The sequence below is a fragment of the Centruroides vittatus genome, unplaced genomic scaffold, assembly GCF_030686945.1.
Source record: "Centruroides vittatus isolate TY-2023 unplaced genomic scaffold, ASM3068694v2 contig_979, whole genome shotgun sequence".
Taxonomy (NCBI): Eukaryota; Metazoa; Arthropoda; class Arachnida; order Scorpiones; family Buthidae; genus Centruroides; species Centruroides vittatus.
Window position 1 is genome coordinate 259,348 of NW_027122650.1, and position 18,759 is coordinate 278,106.

The 18,759-nt window shown below is 29.4% G+C and overlaps 1 protein-coding gene across 1 annotated transcript; it reads right to left on the bottom strand.

Annotated features, from left to right (window-relative positions):
* Nucleotides 1–17,906: 17,906 nt before the first annotated feature.
* LOC136985810 (general transcription factor II-I repeat domain-containing protein 2-like) lies at nt 17,907–18,302 on the bottom strand. Its single transcript, XM_067283171.1, has one exon. It carries the CDS (start codon nt 18,300–18,302, stop codon nt 17,907–17,909), a length of 396 nt encoding a protein of 131 aa, XP_067139272.1.
* Nucleotides 18,303–18,759: the final 457 nt, after the last annotated feature.

The following is an 18,759-nucleotide window of genomic DNA, read 5'->3' on the forward strand; positions in this document are numbered from 1 at the left end:
CAACAATCAAATAATTTTATATTATTAATTATAAAACGTTTTCATATACAATAAGAATATTTTCTTTGGGAATTTTTCTTTGAAATTTTGATCATCTGTAACTAATATAAGCAGCTACCATCGACAGGAGTATGCCAATAGACGTCTCCATTTTCTGGACATTGAAATCGCTTATTGAAACGTGTACGAATTTTCTTTAGAAATCGCTATATATCTTACACGTCGATTTTAGATTTTATCGTCAGAATTTACCTTTATTACAAAAGCTATATTTTAATTTTATAGTAACATTAAGAAATATTTCATGTTTGAAACACAATAAACATCGAATATCTTATGATTAGCTAGAGGATACCCACGAAACTTTTCAGCTAAGTATTAGATTGCATTTTAATATTAGGAATGTTGTATTCTATATGTATGGATAAATCATTTTATATTACTGCATTTACGAGGTTTCGTGTTAAAGTTATCTTAATGGAAAGACAAATATTATCCATTGTAGATAAAATATGTCAGTGTGAGTACCACAGTAACACTTACTTGACTTTATTTATATGTGCTTATATTAAAGAAAAGATGTTGCCTTTATCACGAAACATTTAACTATATAAATTGTATTATAGTGTAATATCTACAGATCAGCAATTCTAAAATCCTTTCTAGACTATGCGTCTCTTAAGATGAAAAAAGTTCCATTTATCTCTTAACGGCGTAACATGGGTTTATTTCAGTTTACGATACACGGGAAGATGTTCAATTAAATCACTAAATTATTATTACGAATGCAACTTTTGAACAATGATCTTAATTATTAATTTGTGATTGAAAGATTGAAAGGATTGGTGGAATAGGGCAATAAGCGGGCGATCTGCCAATGAAAAATTCATTCCGGGAAGACTTTCTATTGGAAGTTGGTCTCTATTTAAATGTTAGACACTTAACAATTGCGGAAAACTTGACTTGGCCGGTCCATTGATATAAATCAAGATATCAATAACTTTTAAACAGAAAAAGGAAATTCAACTGCTAGAAAAGAAGGAAAATTTGAGAGAAGAAATGGAAAATTTTTAAGTTTATTTACACGTAAGAAATGTGGAAATTATGTCCATATCTACTTTAGAAACTTTTGAACTTTTTTACATATTCAAAAATAATAATACAACTTTTGTAATGAAGGTAAATCTTGACAATAAAATCTTTACGTGTAAGACAAACAGGGACTTCTACGAAAAAACGATAATAAATAAATAAACAAATAAATACGCGTATACCTTTTAATAACTTAAATCTATCACATAAAATAGAAATGTCTATTGACATACTCGGCTGATGGCCACCGCATTTAGTTAAAAGATGATGTTGCTGTCATTAACACGAATTACAACATTTCTTCCAAATTTGACGTTATAATTTTGAATAGGATCGAACATTTCCAATTACAGGACTTTAAAAGAAAAAGTTTTCGTAATTTAAAATTAACCTTATTTGGAAAAAAATCGGAATTAGCATTATAAGACTTATCCGAAAGCGAATTCTTAATCGGAGTATTTGGAAAGAAAAAATAAAGAGTTTGAACGGCAAATCGTCGTAACAACAACACTTACGGGTCAGTTTATTTCTAATACTCGAATACATTAAATGATACTTTAAAGATGGCGACACAAATCTCCATATTAGTTATAAAACATTAAAACGAATCTCGTGCAGTTAGGCATTTAATAAATAAATAAATAAATAAAACACAATAGACTGGAGTGGGATTATTAAAATTTAATTTAAATAAAAAGTCATCAATAAGAAGAATTTTAACGACAAATGGTAATCTTCATTTTCGGAAAATCTTTGTTTGTTTTAGGAAAAAAATATGTATTTTACGCTTAAGAGATTTTTGGATAAATTGTCCATATTTTCAAAACAAAAATTAATCTATGCTAATAGAATTTAAACGTATTTTCTCTATATAAATCCTTAACTTCGAACGATTCTTTATATTGATTTATAATATTTGTATGCAGTTAAAAGAAGTTTAGATAAAAATAAACTATTGAATATAAAAGAAAAGGTAAGTTATGAGGACTTCCTACACTACACGATCAATTTTAAAAATATTTTAGTAATTATATTTATATTTTTATTTTATTGTTTTCGATTTATTACTTTCGTACCTAAAACCAAAGAAAAACTTTATATTTTTAAAATAATCTGTAAGAGAATAATCATTTAAACTTTTGATTAAAATAATTGAATTGAAATAATTTTTCCTCTAATGATTTTACTGATATTATTAATTAATCTTGCAATATTCTGCACGAAAGTTTGGAAGATACACAATGAAAGCGTTTTGAAATCGTACGTGCCGTTTCGAAGATATTAAAACTAACGGCACGAAGAAAAATAGTCTCGAACCTAAATATTTATAAAGTATAAAAGGATTTATTTGTTTATTAATGTAATATAAAGATCTAATGCTAAAATGAAATCATTTTCAACTATTTAAATGAAATTTATTGATTAGCTGTACACTTGTGTTACTTTATTTTTTATATTTTAAATCAATTATTCTGTGCTGTTTTGTTGATTACATTAAATTTATAATATATATTAAACTTTCAAACTCTTGAAGCAATTATTTTTTTATTTAATTTTCGTCGAAACATTATTTTTCTCGTAAAAATCTGTCATTTATTACATTTTTCGTAAATGAACAAACGAAAATAATATATTTGTATTTATATAACCTTGAAAATGTTGTTTCGTATATTAACATATTGTTAAAATTCTAGAAAAAAATTATATATTTTAATTTATTAATATTTAATATACATAATAAATTGTAGACCTACACAATTCCTTTATTGCCCTTCTCTCTGTCTGTCTTGATGAGATACAACAACATCTTAGCCATCTTCCACTCGGAAGAACTTTCTAGACGAAACTGGCCCCTACTTAATATTAAAAATGTACTGTTTTCACATTTCTTCATTTGTTTTCATAATAATTGAGATTTTTATGAGAAAAATATTTTTTAGACGAGAATTAAATAAAGAAATAATTGCTTTAACAGTTTGAAAGTTCAATATAGTTCAACAGTCTAATTATATTATACATTTAATTTAATGAACAAAGCAGCACAGAGGTTCTTTGCTCAGCAGCCTTTTGGTAAAGCCTGAACACAAGACCAGTGGTTAGTGGTTATATCCGCTCGGCCAGTGATAGGTGATAAAATTATATATGAAATTTCTTTCCAAAGATATCGTGGATACTAACAATGTTAAGTTTTTGATGCTAAAATTCTTTACTTATCGGTGTATTATTAGCATTTAAGTCATGATTATCAATTAACTAACTGAATTTAAAACACACGTAACATTTTTTATAACTAATAATCGTTAACAAAAGGAAATGATGTAAAAATTATTTAGAATAAATGATTGATATATCAATATGCATTATTATATTAATACTGTCCGGGTGACAATGTGAATATTTCCGTCTATCGCCATATTACAGCAACAATGAGTCACAACACCAAAGAAATTCTTTCATGCTTTAAGCAGTATTTGTCATTATAAAATGGTAACGAAATAATTGTACAACTCTGATTAATTAAACGTTGCCTACTTAAATTTTATTATTACTTTTTCGCTAGAATTCATCGATAAAGTGTATAAACCTAATTCAACCTGTAAAAATGATTAAGTGTTATTAAATTCTATAAATATATATATTTTTTCTTTACTGATTCTTCTCATATAAAACATTTTAGGATCTCTAACTAAAATACTCGTGAGTATTTTAGTTACTCGTGAGTTAAGTAGTTTCATACCACTGGAAGCTGATGGAATAAATTAATTAGACGATAAGCCTATGATATTCTATGAAACTTTTTTATAAATTCAAAATATTATCAGTTTCAAGAAAATCTTTTTCAAAAAAACACTTAACTTGTAATCGATAGATTGCAAAATGAAAACAAATAATCTATTAATAAACTCTTTTAACAATGGAAGCAATAATATAGTGTAAGTTAATTTTCATTCTCATTTCTATCAAGTTATAAGCAAAGTATTTTAACGTTTAGATCCTTATACAATTATTGAATTATCTGAATTTCTCCTGAGAGAAATTTTGACTTTCTTGTACTTTCGTTTATTAAATAACTATATTAAGATATCTCGTGAAAATGTACATTGATCGCGAGAAAAATCAATTTATCATGTAGTAAATATCGAATTAAATAATGTATCTTTTGTCTTAAGTGTGAAGTCTTTGAAAAAAATACAAGTACAATTTTTTTCTTAGATCTTAAAATGGAGTAAGTAAGGCGCCAAAAATATCTGAATAGCTACGTAACAAGCGTTATAATATTAATCGTTATTCTATACTCGTAGGCAAATAAATTTTATATAATCATTAAAGAATATTTAGTAAAAAATAAAAAATACTATTACATTAAGATATAGCGGAAATAGATTCAAAATCACATACTTGAGTAAAACAATATATCATGTAGTTTCCCGAATAAATGATAGTGGGTGCAATTGTCACTACATCATAAATTCGTGGGCTTTCCTTACATGTATCGCCTGCCGACCTACTTATCTCCGAAAGGCAGTAAACATTGTTTTTATGAAAAGTATGTGCAGAATAATATTTCACCAAGACTTAAAAATACACAAAACACTAAATTAATTGATTCTGTCACTCACCTGTTCAGAAAGGTGCTGCAAGCTAGTAAAAACATAAAGCGTGTGGCTTTAGGTATTTGGCTTTCTTTAATACTGTCAACGTTTTATACAGCATTCTCTACGGGCAAGTTTACACTAGATTAATCTCAGATTTTTAAAAAGTCTTTGATGTTTTAAGATACTTTTATAATTATGATCAACAAACTAGTCTAAGATAATCATAAATCAATAAAGAATTAATCTATCTATGAATTACTCTAATATTTTCTAACAGAAACTCCTTTAAAAATAAGCAATACTTTCCACACTGATGAAGGATAGAATCTATCCGAATCCGGACTTCTCTAATGAAAATATGAAATATTTTTACAAACGGTAAGAGATTGTGAAAAAATATCATCGAACTAAATTAAAGACCCAAGGCTGATTGTTTTTCTTGAAAAATCCATCCAAAAATAATGCATTGCGATAACAATAAATAGCCAAAATAATTAAATGTCTATTCAACAGGATCACGTAACCGTGATTGAAGTATTCGTGCCGCCATGTTGCTGGAGATAATTCTGCACTGCCGTGATATGAAAATATAAGCATTTTGTTTTATCGGAGATCATTTACGGTGATATAGAATGAAACTAAAGCAAACACGTGGTCAAAGTAGAATAAGAACTTCGTATTTAAACCGTAATATCAGGAGAGAGATGATTATATAATAACATCTAAATTACTATTTCTTGATAAAAATTTTATATAAGTAAAAAAGAGTGAGATACAGTACGCATTATACGGTGGATCTGATGAATTACATCCTCCAAATGACTATTTAGTTGGAAGTTTCAATATTAAACTGATACCTAATCTGACCAGGAAAGCCCTTTAAAATTCTTTTAGTCCTTTCACGATTTTTTCTGTTTAATTTTATTAAAATTTTTTTTAACTAATCAGCTGCATATTTGTGAAATTGAAACACCGTTTAACGGGGGAGCTTCTGGTAGATCTTGATTTCCAGAAGTATTTGAATTTAGAACTATTAATACTGTTATGCTAAGTGGAAACTCTCACACTCAGACTCTCCATAGGATTCATCAAGTTTACTGGATGATTGAGGAAAAGTAAATATCTGTCACTATTGTATAATTTAGGCCTATTTAAAACACTGAAACAGTCTTCAAAAGTCATTATTATATTTACAATTGTTTAGAGATTTAAAAAAATCTACAGATGTGTTAATAAAGAACTTAATTCTACATATTTACAAAAATATAAATGAATGAATCCTTCACATTATCTGCAGACGGTTAACAAATTTCAGAAACATACATACTAAAATATGTACAATACGTCACAATAGTTCTGCAGAACATCTACAGATAATCTAAAAAGTTTTGTGACATTTTTGTGGAATACGGAATATTGATGTTATTATATTAAAAATATTTGAAATGATTTGTTAATGGTAATGCTTTTAAATGAAGCGAGTTAATGTCAATTGTCAGGAAATAATATTAATTGAGAACAAATGACAAGTTATCTTCTATCATTTACTTTTTCTAAGAGCCATTCACTAATGGAAATGGTTTGAAATAACATCAAATAGTTTTAAAATATTTTTCGTTCAAATTATTGTCGTCAAGTTTCCTTGGTTATATCATGTAAAACTTGACATAAATTAATGTGACTTATTAGTGTTCCATACCAGTTACTATACGATATCATGTATATTTGATACAATTTTATTAATTCTCGTAAATAGTAATTTCAACTGATATCAATTGATATCATTGATGATGAAATGATATTTCTACTAGAATTAATGCAGATGTCATTTTATTCCCACTAATTACAGATGTATTCCGTTTTCCTTAAGAAAAAAAAGTTTAAACAACATATAAAACATTCATTTCCGTATAAAATTTACGTATCCATTTTTCTGCTACATTATTAATTAATATGTTTTAAACGTCATTACACCGACGAAACAATTAACTTTAACGTAGATGACTTATTTTAGAATGTTTAAAAATTAATTCTTACAATTTCTGTTAAATTTTCAGTAAAAATAATGATGTTTAATTACACAGATAGCAGTATTCGATATTATCATCATCCAGCTTCTCATAAAATGTACGCCATTGCTGAACAATGTTAACAGTAATATAAATAGAATTTGATGAAAAAATTATTATCATTGCGTATTTCTCGTTAATCTTCTCGATATAACAATCGGCTTTCTTTTGACTTTTCGAAATCTAACGTTATTTCAAATTACTGCAACTGGGACAATCTTATCGCTCCCTTTTAGGAACGCCTATCGAGAGATTTGATAGTTCAGAAACGGAAGTGACTCTTATTTTCCCCCCGGCCTGGAGCGAAGAGGTAAGACTTTGCAGAGAAAGAAATAAAAAGAACAGTTAGATACTCTATAATGTCAAATTCCACTTTACTCTCTCTGGAATGGAAAAGGATTAAAGAAAAAATAAATATACTGTATACCTATATGTTTGTTTATTCCTCTGGTAGGAAACTTAACGTGGAAAACTGTACTTTATACGTCTCTATAAAATAACACAAATCATTTACTTTTGATTGAAAAGGTCGTTGTAAATATCTGTTTACAAAAAGAACTTGTATGGTACAATTTATAGCAAAATTTTTCTCTATTCTATATATTATAATTTGTAATTTATGAACGGTAAATAACTTTCAGTATTAAACGAAATATATTTAATACAAGCAGTGGCGTAACTACCATTAGTGGAACCCGTGCACGAAAGGCCAAAGTAGCTAGGCTCATGGTCTCTCTAGCCGCAATAGTCGAAAGAATTCTACCAGTTTAACTGGTAGGATTCTTTCAAATATGCTATTTAAGGGCATTGCGAAACTTTAATAATGATTCATAAAATGTTTCTATTAAAGTATAACGCATATATAATATAATGCAACTAATCAACGCAAAATGAAATAATAAACATTTAAAATTTTGGGAATGTTTTGATTCTCCGGCTTGTGAGCACTAAGATTGGCCATTTTTTAGCCATAACCCACGATAGAGCGACTGAATGGTGAAGGACGGGACCCACCATCCAGTCGTCATTTAGCTGGGATGGTTTACCGTTAGAAAAATTTCTAGTGTTTTTCAAACTCCCGCGTTTCCAAAAAATGATTAGCTGACACTTTAAACGTCTCGGCCATCCGGCCAGCTAGAAAGTTTTCATTGTAAATTATTAAAAATAAATCTGAAGAAAAAGTTTATCATTCTATATCTCTAAGCTTAATTAATGATTTTTTTGAAGTTTAGACTATTCACAAAAAATAAAATATTTTTGAGTCTGTCTTAAAATCCTTTAATCCAACCACAGAAGTAACAGCAATAATGATTTAGAAGAATAAACTTCTTAAAACAAGGTTAGAGTAGGTAAAAAATTCACAAAGTTAAAAACGATCCAGTGTCAGCCTTTTATTGGAGGATCTGACAATTTTCTATTAAAAACCACAAAGAATTCTTCTTACACATACTGTCCTTATCCCATTTTTAACTGCTTCTAGCCCTCTGGTGGTAGGTACGAGTCAGTCACTTTATTTGCATATGGTTACAATTCTCACGTTGACTCAGGATATTTTCTTCCTAATTTTGAAGTTTAGACTATTCGCAAAAAATAAAATATTTTTGTGTCTATCTTAAAATCCTTTAATCCAACCACCATTTATTGTAATCCAATTTATTGTAACCATATGCAACTAAAGTGACTGACTCGTACCTACCACCAGAGGGCTAGAAGCAGTTAAAAATGGGATAAGGACAGTATTTGTAAGAATTCTTTGTGGTTTTTAATAGAAAAGTGTCAGATCCTCCAATAAAAGGCTGACACTGGATCGTTTTTAACTTTGTGAATTTTTACCTACTTTAACCTTGTTTTAAGAAGTTTATTCTTCTAAACCATTATTGCTGTTACTTCTGTGGTTGGATTAAAGGATTTAAAGATAGACTCAAAAATATTTTATTTTTTGTGAATAGTCTAAACTTCAAAATTAAGAAAATATCCTGAGTCAACATGAGAACTTAATTAATGATGTTCAAATTGGATAGCTTTTTGTTCACAACAGGAAACTAGATTGAAATTTCGAGTTTTATAATAAGAATTATTCCTGATGATTATTTTAAATAAGAATTTAAGTTTAAAAATTGGCCGACAATATTACTTTCGGAGACATACTTTTATGTAAAGTTATGCCTCCGCAAAAAGATGTAAAATGGATTTTAAAAAAATCGTCCTCTGGCAACGATGCTTGTGCTATAATTCACAATAGTTGATTACAATTAGAAATTGGTCGACGGTAAAATTTTTCTTGGAAGGTGCAGCCTCAAATAAACGGTAAACGATAGAAGATTTATATGATTTGTACTATTCTTAAATTCTTATAATATTGATATATATATATATATATTATTGAAGTCAATACTCTGACAAACCCAGTAAGGAATTATTTAGCCTATAGAGTTCTGTTCTTTATACAAACTCTTCAATTTAATCCGAAATTTCAACATTGTAATTATGTTAGTTTAAAATTATTATGAAGGATTACATCATTTCCCTTGTTATAGTCGATTACTGTCAACTTTGACAGAGACGAAAGAATGTTGCGGAAGTGAAATATAAAAACTTGAGTGAATTATAACAACAGAATTACGAGTTACACGTGACTTTTTTAATTTTCTTAAACTAATGGTTAAATAGAATGTATTATATATATACTAGGAGCCCGGGACGCCCCTAGTGGGCGTTCTTTACAAATTTCATGATAATTAAAAATCATTATTTAGTGTTATTAAACATTCTATAAATACTTCAAAATAGTTTAATTTGTTTATTTACCTTCGCTGGTAACATTCGCTAGGGCGTTCCTAGTGGGTGTTAATTTAAATAATAATTTATATTGTTAATTTAAATGTTTGAAATATGACAAACGATAGGGGCGCCTCTAGTTCCCGTTTTAGGCATACCGTTACACGGACGGAGACGCGTTCAATAGGTTATATATATAGATTACCTTCCGAGAATTTCTATTATTAAAATATTACCTTTCGGGAGTCCACTATATAATTTTCAAAACTATTCAAAACTATTTCAAACCTATCCGTTTTTTCACTATTTGTCCCCTAGTGCACATTACAGGCATTCCGTGACAATAATAAATTCCTATTACAAATATACTGAATTATTTATATTGTTATTGTTATATTGACCAAATAATAATTTATTGACCAAATGAATAATAATAATTTATATTGTTAATTAAAATGTTTGGAATATGACACACGATAGGGGCGCCTCTAGTGCTCGTTTTTGGCATACCGTTACGCCGATGGAAGACGGACAGGCACGCGTTCAATGGGTTATATATATAGATATGGAATAGTCAATTAACGTATCTACATACATAATCGAGATGAGTTGATAATAATAATAAGTGCAGAGCCCAAACGGTTAGGAGTTGAAAGTTGAAATTTGGTACATTGTTAGGGTACGTCATGGGAACGTACACTAAGAAGAAATTTTTCAAAATTTCTCCCGCGGGGGAGAGGTTGTTAACACTTCCCCCCGCGGGAAAAGTGTTAACAATGGAAGAGTTAAGAGAAAGCGGCGTGCAAGATTTACAGGCGCAGATGCGGCTTTTTGCGTTTTTGCAGGAAATCGAACATATTTATAGACCCATCTAAAAATTCTCTAATTATGTGAGGCCCGGAAATAGCCCCCCAAAAGGGATATGTACAAGTTTGTTAAGTCAAACCCCAAGATTATAACTTTTATAAGTGTCGAGTCGGAGACACCGGACTTTGATGTCGACGCTCATAAAGAGTAACGGAAAAAACAAAATTTTAGGTAAAGAAAATTTAGAAAGAAAAATATTAAAAATTAAAGACGCAGTTTAGAAAGCAAAACGAATCTAGAAAGAAAAAATTATCAAAATGAGCGTAGGTGTCATAGTAAACGATTAAACGCGGTCATAGTCTAAAAGACGGTGTCGTATAAACCTTTTCTTGCCGACCTTTCCCGCGACCTATACAGAGCTCCATTTACACCTGGAGACAAGTGGGATACCAATTGGGAAGCGAGGAGGAAAAGAGTTAGCCAATTAGCAATGATTCGATTCCGAGAAAATTATAAAACTTCCGATGTCAAGGACAACGGGCTCTCTCTGTAATATACATCTGTTGTGATCGTCGCTCTCTTCCATTTTTTTTTTTTTTTTTTTTTTTTTTTTTGTACTTCAGCTTGCAGTTATTTTGTGCTTCTTCTTTATATCGAACATTGAGTCGCCGTCGCCCGGGCCCCGCCTGCGTTGGACAAGAAAAGAGAAAAGAACCCGTGAAGACTAGAAAACTAAACTTCGGACTTGCGAACATCGACTTAATTGTGTAAGCATTGTCTCCTAAATAAACGGTTTCTTTGTGAAACACGTGTTTTTCTGCCTCCAAAAACCACCACCCACATGCGTATAGTCCTTAGCCATCCCGACGGTTGGGAATAAAAACTCCCCCCCCCATTTCGGCGAACCTACAATTAGTCTGGAAACAGGGGACCTAATTCTTGTATTCTGTAAAAACGAGTAAGATTGGCTATAATGTAATAATCTTAATCTTCGTTATCGTTACTTTTTGCCCAAGCAACGCCGGGCTTATCTGCTAGTGTAATATAATAGAAGGGAAAATAACTAGCAGATGAGCCCGGCGTTGCCCGGACAAAAAATAACAACACCAAAAATTAAGATTAGAAGAACAAAATAGATTTTTTCGTACTTCTTAATTTTTGGAGTTGTTATTTTTTGTCCGGGCAACGCCGGGCTCATCTGCTAGTTTTAAATATGGTAACATTGTGAGTGTCCTTTTACTAAAAGAAGGTTGGTTCGCGGCTCTTGCAAAGATTCTTTCTCTATCTTCCGATAGCCTTCTTACCGTAAAAACAGAAAGAGAGCGAATAACAAGAATAGGAGTATATTCATCATTATTTAGATGGCAAAATATACTTCGGCACATAAAATGTTATGAGAAATACTATCAAATGCATATCTTCCACACATCTTGAAAACGAGAAATTATGATGTGGCCTTTACACTGAAACTAAAACTAAAACTAAAATTTAAAATGACATTAATTAATTTTAATTAATTTAAAATTGAAATTGAAATTAAATCAATCGAAACAATATTTCGGTAAGTGTCGATAAAGTACTTGTCCCTCTTGATTGATTTCTTTATATTCGTATTTCATGCAGGTAATCAGTTAGATAAAATAATATTATATGTAACATTATATTGCTTTTACAGGCAATTTTATGCATGAAATACAGCTAAAAATGTGAAAAAGAGGGGTTTTGTTTTGGGAGTTGGAAATGGATTAAACCATTGTATATTGTTTCTTATGGAAAAATTTGTTTCGATTGTAGAACAAATCGATTTACGAACGACTTTTAGAAACGAATTATGTTCGAAACTTGAGGTTTGACTGTACAGACGCGATTGCTTTAATATTTCAAGAAATTTAAATATTTTTATTATCATCGTTTTAAATAAAGAAACTATTTTCCCGGCGTAATAACAATAGATTGAAATCATCGATGCAACTTTCACGCCGTCTCTCTCTCCCTTTTCTTACGAAGAATTTTCGTTCAGTGATCACATTTAAGAATGTTCCAAATTTGAAAAGAGACTTTTCTTCTTTCAATTGTCTTGATTCTTACCAATTGTATGTGTCATCGATATGTGTCATTAAAATATCGATGCATGGAAGTATCACACCTTTTAACGGATATTTCTGGTAGACTTACTTTTCGAGTTTTGCTCGATTTAATAGAATTAAAAGTCTAAAATAAATTATATACAATATGAAAATATTTTGGAACCCCGCATATACTTGAAAAATAAAGAAATGTATAATTTAATTTCAACTATTTACTGTACTGCAAGAGATGTTTCTAAATTTTGATAGCAATTTATGCTATCAAAATGTAGTCTCTGAGCTCTGAATTTATAATTAACACTTTAGTCCATAATTTCAGATATAGAGATTTTGTGAAAAACTATTTAAAATAAATATGGAAAATATATAGCATTTAGGTTAAAAATGCAGAGGGGAAAAATAATTTTCGAGATAAACATATTGGAGAAAGACAGGTTCAACCGTATATATGTTATTTTCACTTTTTAAAAATTTGCTATATTTTCAGACATTTTAATACAGATTACTTCACCTCCAACGTGCAATATGCACGTAGAATAACGTGTAACTGTAATAACACATTTACAGAAATTAGTACAACTACTTTCGATCAAATACGTAAAAACAATCATGATATTTGAATTGCACATTATTGTGAAGTGGGAAGAAGTATAAATTATTCTTATCGACATAGTTGAAGTATAGATATTAAATATTGAATTTTCAAGTGTATTCCCTCTATCCGATTATTCGATTTTCTAAGCAGATTTTCTAAACAGCCGCGTTTTCCATTCGAGAGTTTTGCTGTCGCTTATCAGTTTAAGGAAACTCGTTATTTATAATTCACTGTGAATAATCTCATTAAGACTTGCCAATATTCACTAAATTAAACAATTTTTACAAATACTTCGGTTCGACAATACTTATGACACGTAATACAGTTATAGTTTTATTGGAAACTGCTTGATGAAAATTGTTCAGTGATACGGAAGAACAGACTACTTTATCCAGATTTCAATCTCCAGAATTTGTTAATACACATATTAATGAATGAATGTATAAAATTAAGATTACAGAATGTATTTATACTAAATTGATTTCTCTTTTCTGTTTGTAATAACATCAAAATAGATACTTTTTGTATGGTCGTAGTCATAAAGTCATTTAAGTTGATACAGTGTTGAAAATATTTCCTTGTTTATTCAAATTTTGGGTTTGCTGTCATATATAACGATAAATTATAAAAAATAAATAACAGATGAATTTTGGTCCAAATGAATCAATAATAAATTATAAAAAAAATTTTTTGTATAGACTATACAAAAAAAAGTACAATCTGAAAAGTACATTTTTAAAAAAAATTCATTAAGTTTATAAATAAAAACATGTAATATTTTTTAAAGTAAAATAAGTTCCTGAATTATTCTGAAATAATCTGTTTTATTTATAATCCTTAATCTTACATTTTTTAATAGTTAAATTTCTATAACGAAAACTAAAATTTTGTTTTGTTACCAACAGAAATTGGACTAAACCGCTCTTTAAAAATGTACAAAATGTTACATTTCACATGTACAGTACAAGTTATTATCAATAATGCAGAATTTTATTTCGTTGCAAAATATAGAGTGACTCCAGTTTACCAAGTTTTTAAAAATTTTATATTATAAACATTTGGGTCGAGGAACCGTTATGTTCTATCATGTTTCTTTGTTTATTTATACTGTTAAAAATGCTTCTAGTTTCTCTTAAATCTACTCATTGGACAATTTTTCAGTCCAAGCTACTTTCTGCATTCTCCTCCAGCACCAAATTTCAGAGGTTTGTAGTTTTGTTCTCTCTTTTATCGTCAATGTTCATGTTTCAGAACTATGCAATGTCACTCCCAAAACATAACTTTTGATGAGACTTCTCTTCACATCCGCAGAGATGTTTAGTGATATTAGCATTTCTTTCATTTTGTACAACGATTCCTTTCTGTGTGCAATTTATTAGATTGTTTACTTTAATGGACAAATATTTTTCATTTTCTAACATATTACCAAGAAACAAACTCATGAGGTAAAATTGTAAATCATCGTACCGAAGAAAACAGATAAACACAAGAATATTATTTCGATAGGTAATACGTTAGTTGAAAATAAAATTGGACAATCGACAAGAGAATAAATATTACAGTTTAGATCTACACAGATAAAAAAACATTGGGTAAATCAGATGAAATATTAATCCAGAATATGATTGAAAAAGTACTAAGAAGCGAGCGCAATGTTTTGGTAAAAATAATCTGTCAAAGTATTGAAAATATGTCATGGATTTCTTCAACTATTACTATTAAATATATATTTATGTACTATTTATTATTATATTTAATATTTATTGAACATTACACGAAATAGCGTATAAATAAATATATAAATAAATTCTTTTTATATAGAAATGTATACCTTTATATTTTAAAATAAGTCTATTGGTATGGTTCGCTAGTCACACACTTCAGAAACTACAATGAATCAGTCTGTTATCCGAGAGTTGAGACTGGCATTACGTAACGTTTTTGTAAACACCTCACCTCCTTGTAACACGTCGTAACGATTACCTACAAACCCAGTCACACAAATTACATAATTTGTCGATAATCTCCATAAACTGAGTCATGTGAAAAAAAGGAAAAATATTCCTGTAGGAATAGCGTAAGAGCTGTATGTATATTGGCAAACTCTTTTATCTCGCCGACTTCTTGCCGTCTTTAGGGTTGCACCAATCCTTTTAAGAAAAAGATTTTGTGCAGAAATGGCATTTCTTTTTGTTATTTTCTGCGCAATAACTCTACATTTAGTGAGATAATTACTTATTAAGATTTTTAAAAAAAGAACTTAAACCTACCGAAAATTTTATTTAGGCGAAACCTGTTCAGAAGTACACAAAATAAAATTTAGACCTACCAAATAGAATTTAGAATTTAATTTACTGGACTCAAAAAATAATGATTCTTCACTATACTTAATGTTCAGACACTTCGAAAAACACAAACAAATAAATAATTATAAATGAAAAATATGATTAAGTATATTTTCCGCTTTTAAATTTTTTTAACGGTATTATAGGAAAATAAATATTAATTTTTAATAAAAATTTTAAACACTGATTACATATAAATGAAGAAAAACAGATTGCCACACTTCAGTTTGTTGTATAAATCTAAATTACAAGTGACATGTGCATTCTTTGAGAAGAATTTATCGAAGATGTTAATGGTCTCGTCTGAATAAAATCTGATGTAAATGGATATGTTTTTTTTATTTCAATTTAATTGTTTATAATTTTCTGATATCTAGAAAGCTCGATTTCAAGAAATTATCGATGAATGCTCTAGAATAGCTGCTCTAGAGACGGCCAGATGGCCCGAGCAGTCAAGGTGGAAGTCTACCGCTCTGAAGGGCCCAAAATGAAATCCTGACGGGTTGAAAAATCCCCAGGAATTTTTCGGGTGGATATGTCGGGCCCCGTCCCTCATACGCTCGGGCCAACTGTGTATTAGGCTTGCTAAAAGAGGCCCTTTTAGTACCCACAGGGGGAACACAGTTAAAAAAGTAGCTGCTCTAGAAAGAGAATAGCTTCATTTACAATTCTTCAGACACTTAGACATTTGAAATGTACGAATGAATAATTTATATTATATATTCAATTTATATTGTTTATCAATCGTATGCATTTTATAATTTTTTGAGTCCAGTAATTGTTAATTTGCATCGATAAATCTGTACGAACAAATAAATTTTCAATAAATCCGAGTTAAAAAACAAAGAAATAATTTACTTGTGTCTTTAATTATTAATTTTAATAACATTAATGCTAATAGATAAAAATTTAATTAACAACATTGATTTAATTATATTTTATTATTAATTTAATTAATATTATTTATATTTTAATGGTGATTAAGAAATAAATTATTAATCTGTGTTCACGGAAGGAAAATTTTTTACGGAAAATAAAAATAAAAGAACTATTTAATATAACATTATATTTCTCAAAATAAAATATCTCTTCTGTCGAGAATATCAAAAAATAGATTCGGTTGCATTTTTTCTCATCGAGATAACAAAAGAGAGCATTTATTTTATCTCGTAGTGTATTCAAAATAACGACAAAATATATTCTTGAAACTTGTTAAAATTCGTCGAACAAATCATTCTCTGATAATTTATCAGTGTTATCTGTCAAGTGTCCGAAATAATGTAAGATGTGTAACACTATTTGGGTCTTTGTATGAACTTTATGTTTATTTTAATTCTTAGAATAAACCCATTCAGATGTATCAAAATGAAGAATATCAAGTAAACAAAGCGTACCAGTATACACGATTGTAACGAAAACTTTTAAAAGTATTCAGAACGGCTCAGGATTTTTCGGGCCTCAGACATAAGCCCCGAGCTCAGAGGCCTTCATTTTTCAATGTTTTTTTTTCAAATATTTTAAAGTCCACTAACTTTATTCCAAGGCCTCGTAATACTTTCATCCGGTCCTGAAAATATTTAATTTAAAAATAAATTCAACGCGATTTTTGACATTGCCTTTCATTTATAATATTGTCGATGTCTGTTTTTATGGCACTAGCCTTAATTCCAAGAACGTTAGTTAAATAGGAATTACTCAATCTATATCTTTCAGCAGTTTTGATGTTTTTCATGCAAAAAAAGAATTGTTCACAACAGTATGTACACATGCACAAGCACATGCATAAGTTTTCTAGCTAAATTGACAATTTCATCAATATTCATTGAAAGAATGAACTTTTTTATAATATTCAAGAAGAGAATGTTTTCTGTGATAAGTTTTCAAAGATTCCTTTCTTTGAAGTTCGTGAGTTCTAGCTGGTATTCGGCTGGTGCTTCCACATAATTAAATGAAAATGAATCAATAAACAATTTTAATTCAGTTTCTATTTTTCTGAAGTTAGAAAATCTTGTTGTTAATAAAACTTTGCATAATTTACTATATTTTTGAAAGTTTACAAGAAATTTGAGCTTTCAATTGTGTTATCAAAAGTTGTAACTTCTTAGTAAAGCCTATTATTCGCTGAAACATAACTGGTCTTTTTCTTGTAAATGCAAATTAAGTTTAGAGAACATTTTAGTAATATATACTAAGAGGGCAAGAGGGCATTCAACCATTCTTCGTTTTCAAAAAAAATCTACATTTTGCTTCTTGCTTTGCATGAACTCTTTTATTTCAGGTAACAATAATCGAAATCTTTTCAAAGTTGCTGCACTACTGATAAAATTCACAAAAGATCTGTCATCAACTGATGCATGTTTAGCTTTTGAACACACAATTGCTGTTGATCAATCAAGTAGTGGTAGTTGAGTATATCATGATGAACCGATTCTTTGAATAAAGTAATAAATCCGTTATTTTTACCAATTAATGCAGAAGCATCATCAGTTGTAATCGAATAATTTTTTTATTTCTATCAATATTCAACTTCTTAACAGCTAAATTAAAGTGCCCAAGTATGTCCCTGCCAGTGTTGTACCATTCATATAGCATAAGTTCAACGTTTCTTCAATAATATTAAAATTGACATCAATTTCTCTGATGAAAATAATCAATCGTACAGTGTCACTTTGATCGGTAATTTCGTCTAATGCTAAACTGTAATAAACACGTTTAGATAATTGGGTCTGCAATGCACTCACAATACCGTCAGCTATGTCATCAATTCTTCTAATTGTCTGATGTGACAGACTCGTTTTATTGAATAAGTTCACTTTCTCGGGACAATATTCATGAAAAGTAATTATAATACATTCTTTTATTAATTTACCAACTATCAGTGGCTCATCCTTTTGAGCCAATTTTTCAGCTATTAAATAGCTACTTTTGTACATGTATCAGTTCTAACAATAGATTTTTTGAGAATGCTTTGTTGAGAACTAAACTGCTTTTTTAATACCTCTGTTTCATTTTTCTTTTTTTCGTTTATTATATTTTGAATCGTGTTTGGCAGCATGGTAACGCTTAATACTACGCTGAGTGGCCAAAAAATCAGATACACCCCTTATTTGAAAGTAAGTCAGTCTGACAGTGATATAGAGTGACGTAACAACGCAGAGTTGTTTATATAAGGTATGCTCAGCTTCGGACGACATAGTTATCATGGAAGTTAATGTCAAAATGGGTAAGACGAAAAATTTAAGTGACTTTGAACGAAGGATGATCGTCGGTGCAAGAAGAGCTGGTGTCAGTATCTTTGAAACGAAGACTCTTTTAGGATTTTCTCACCCAACAGTATCTCGGGTGTTTAGCGAGTGGCAATTGAGAAAAAAAACTTTAAGCGATAAGGAC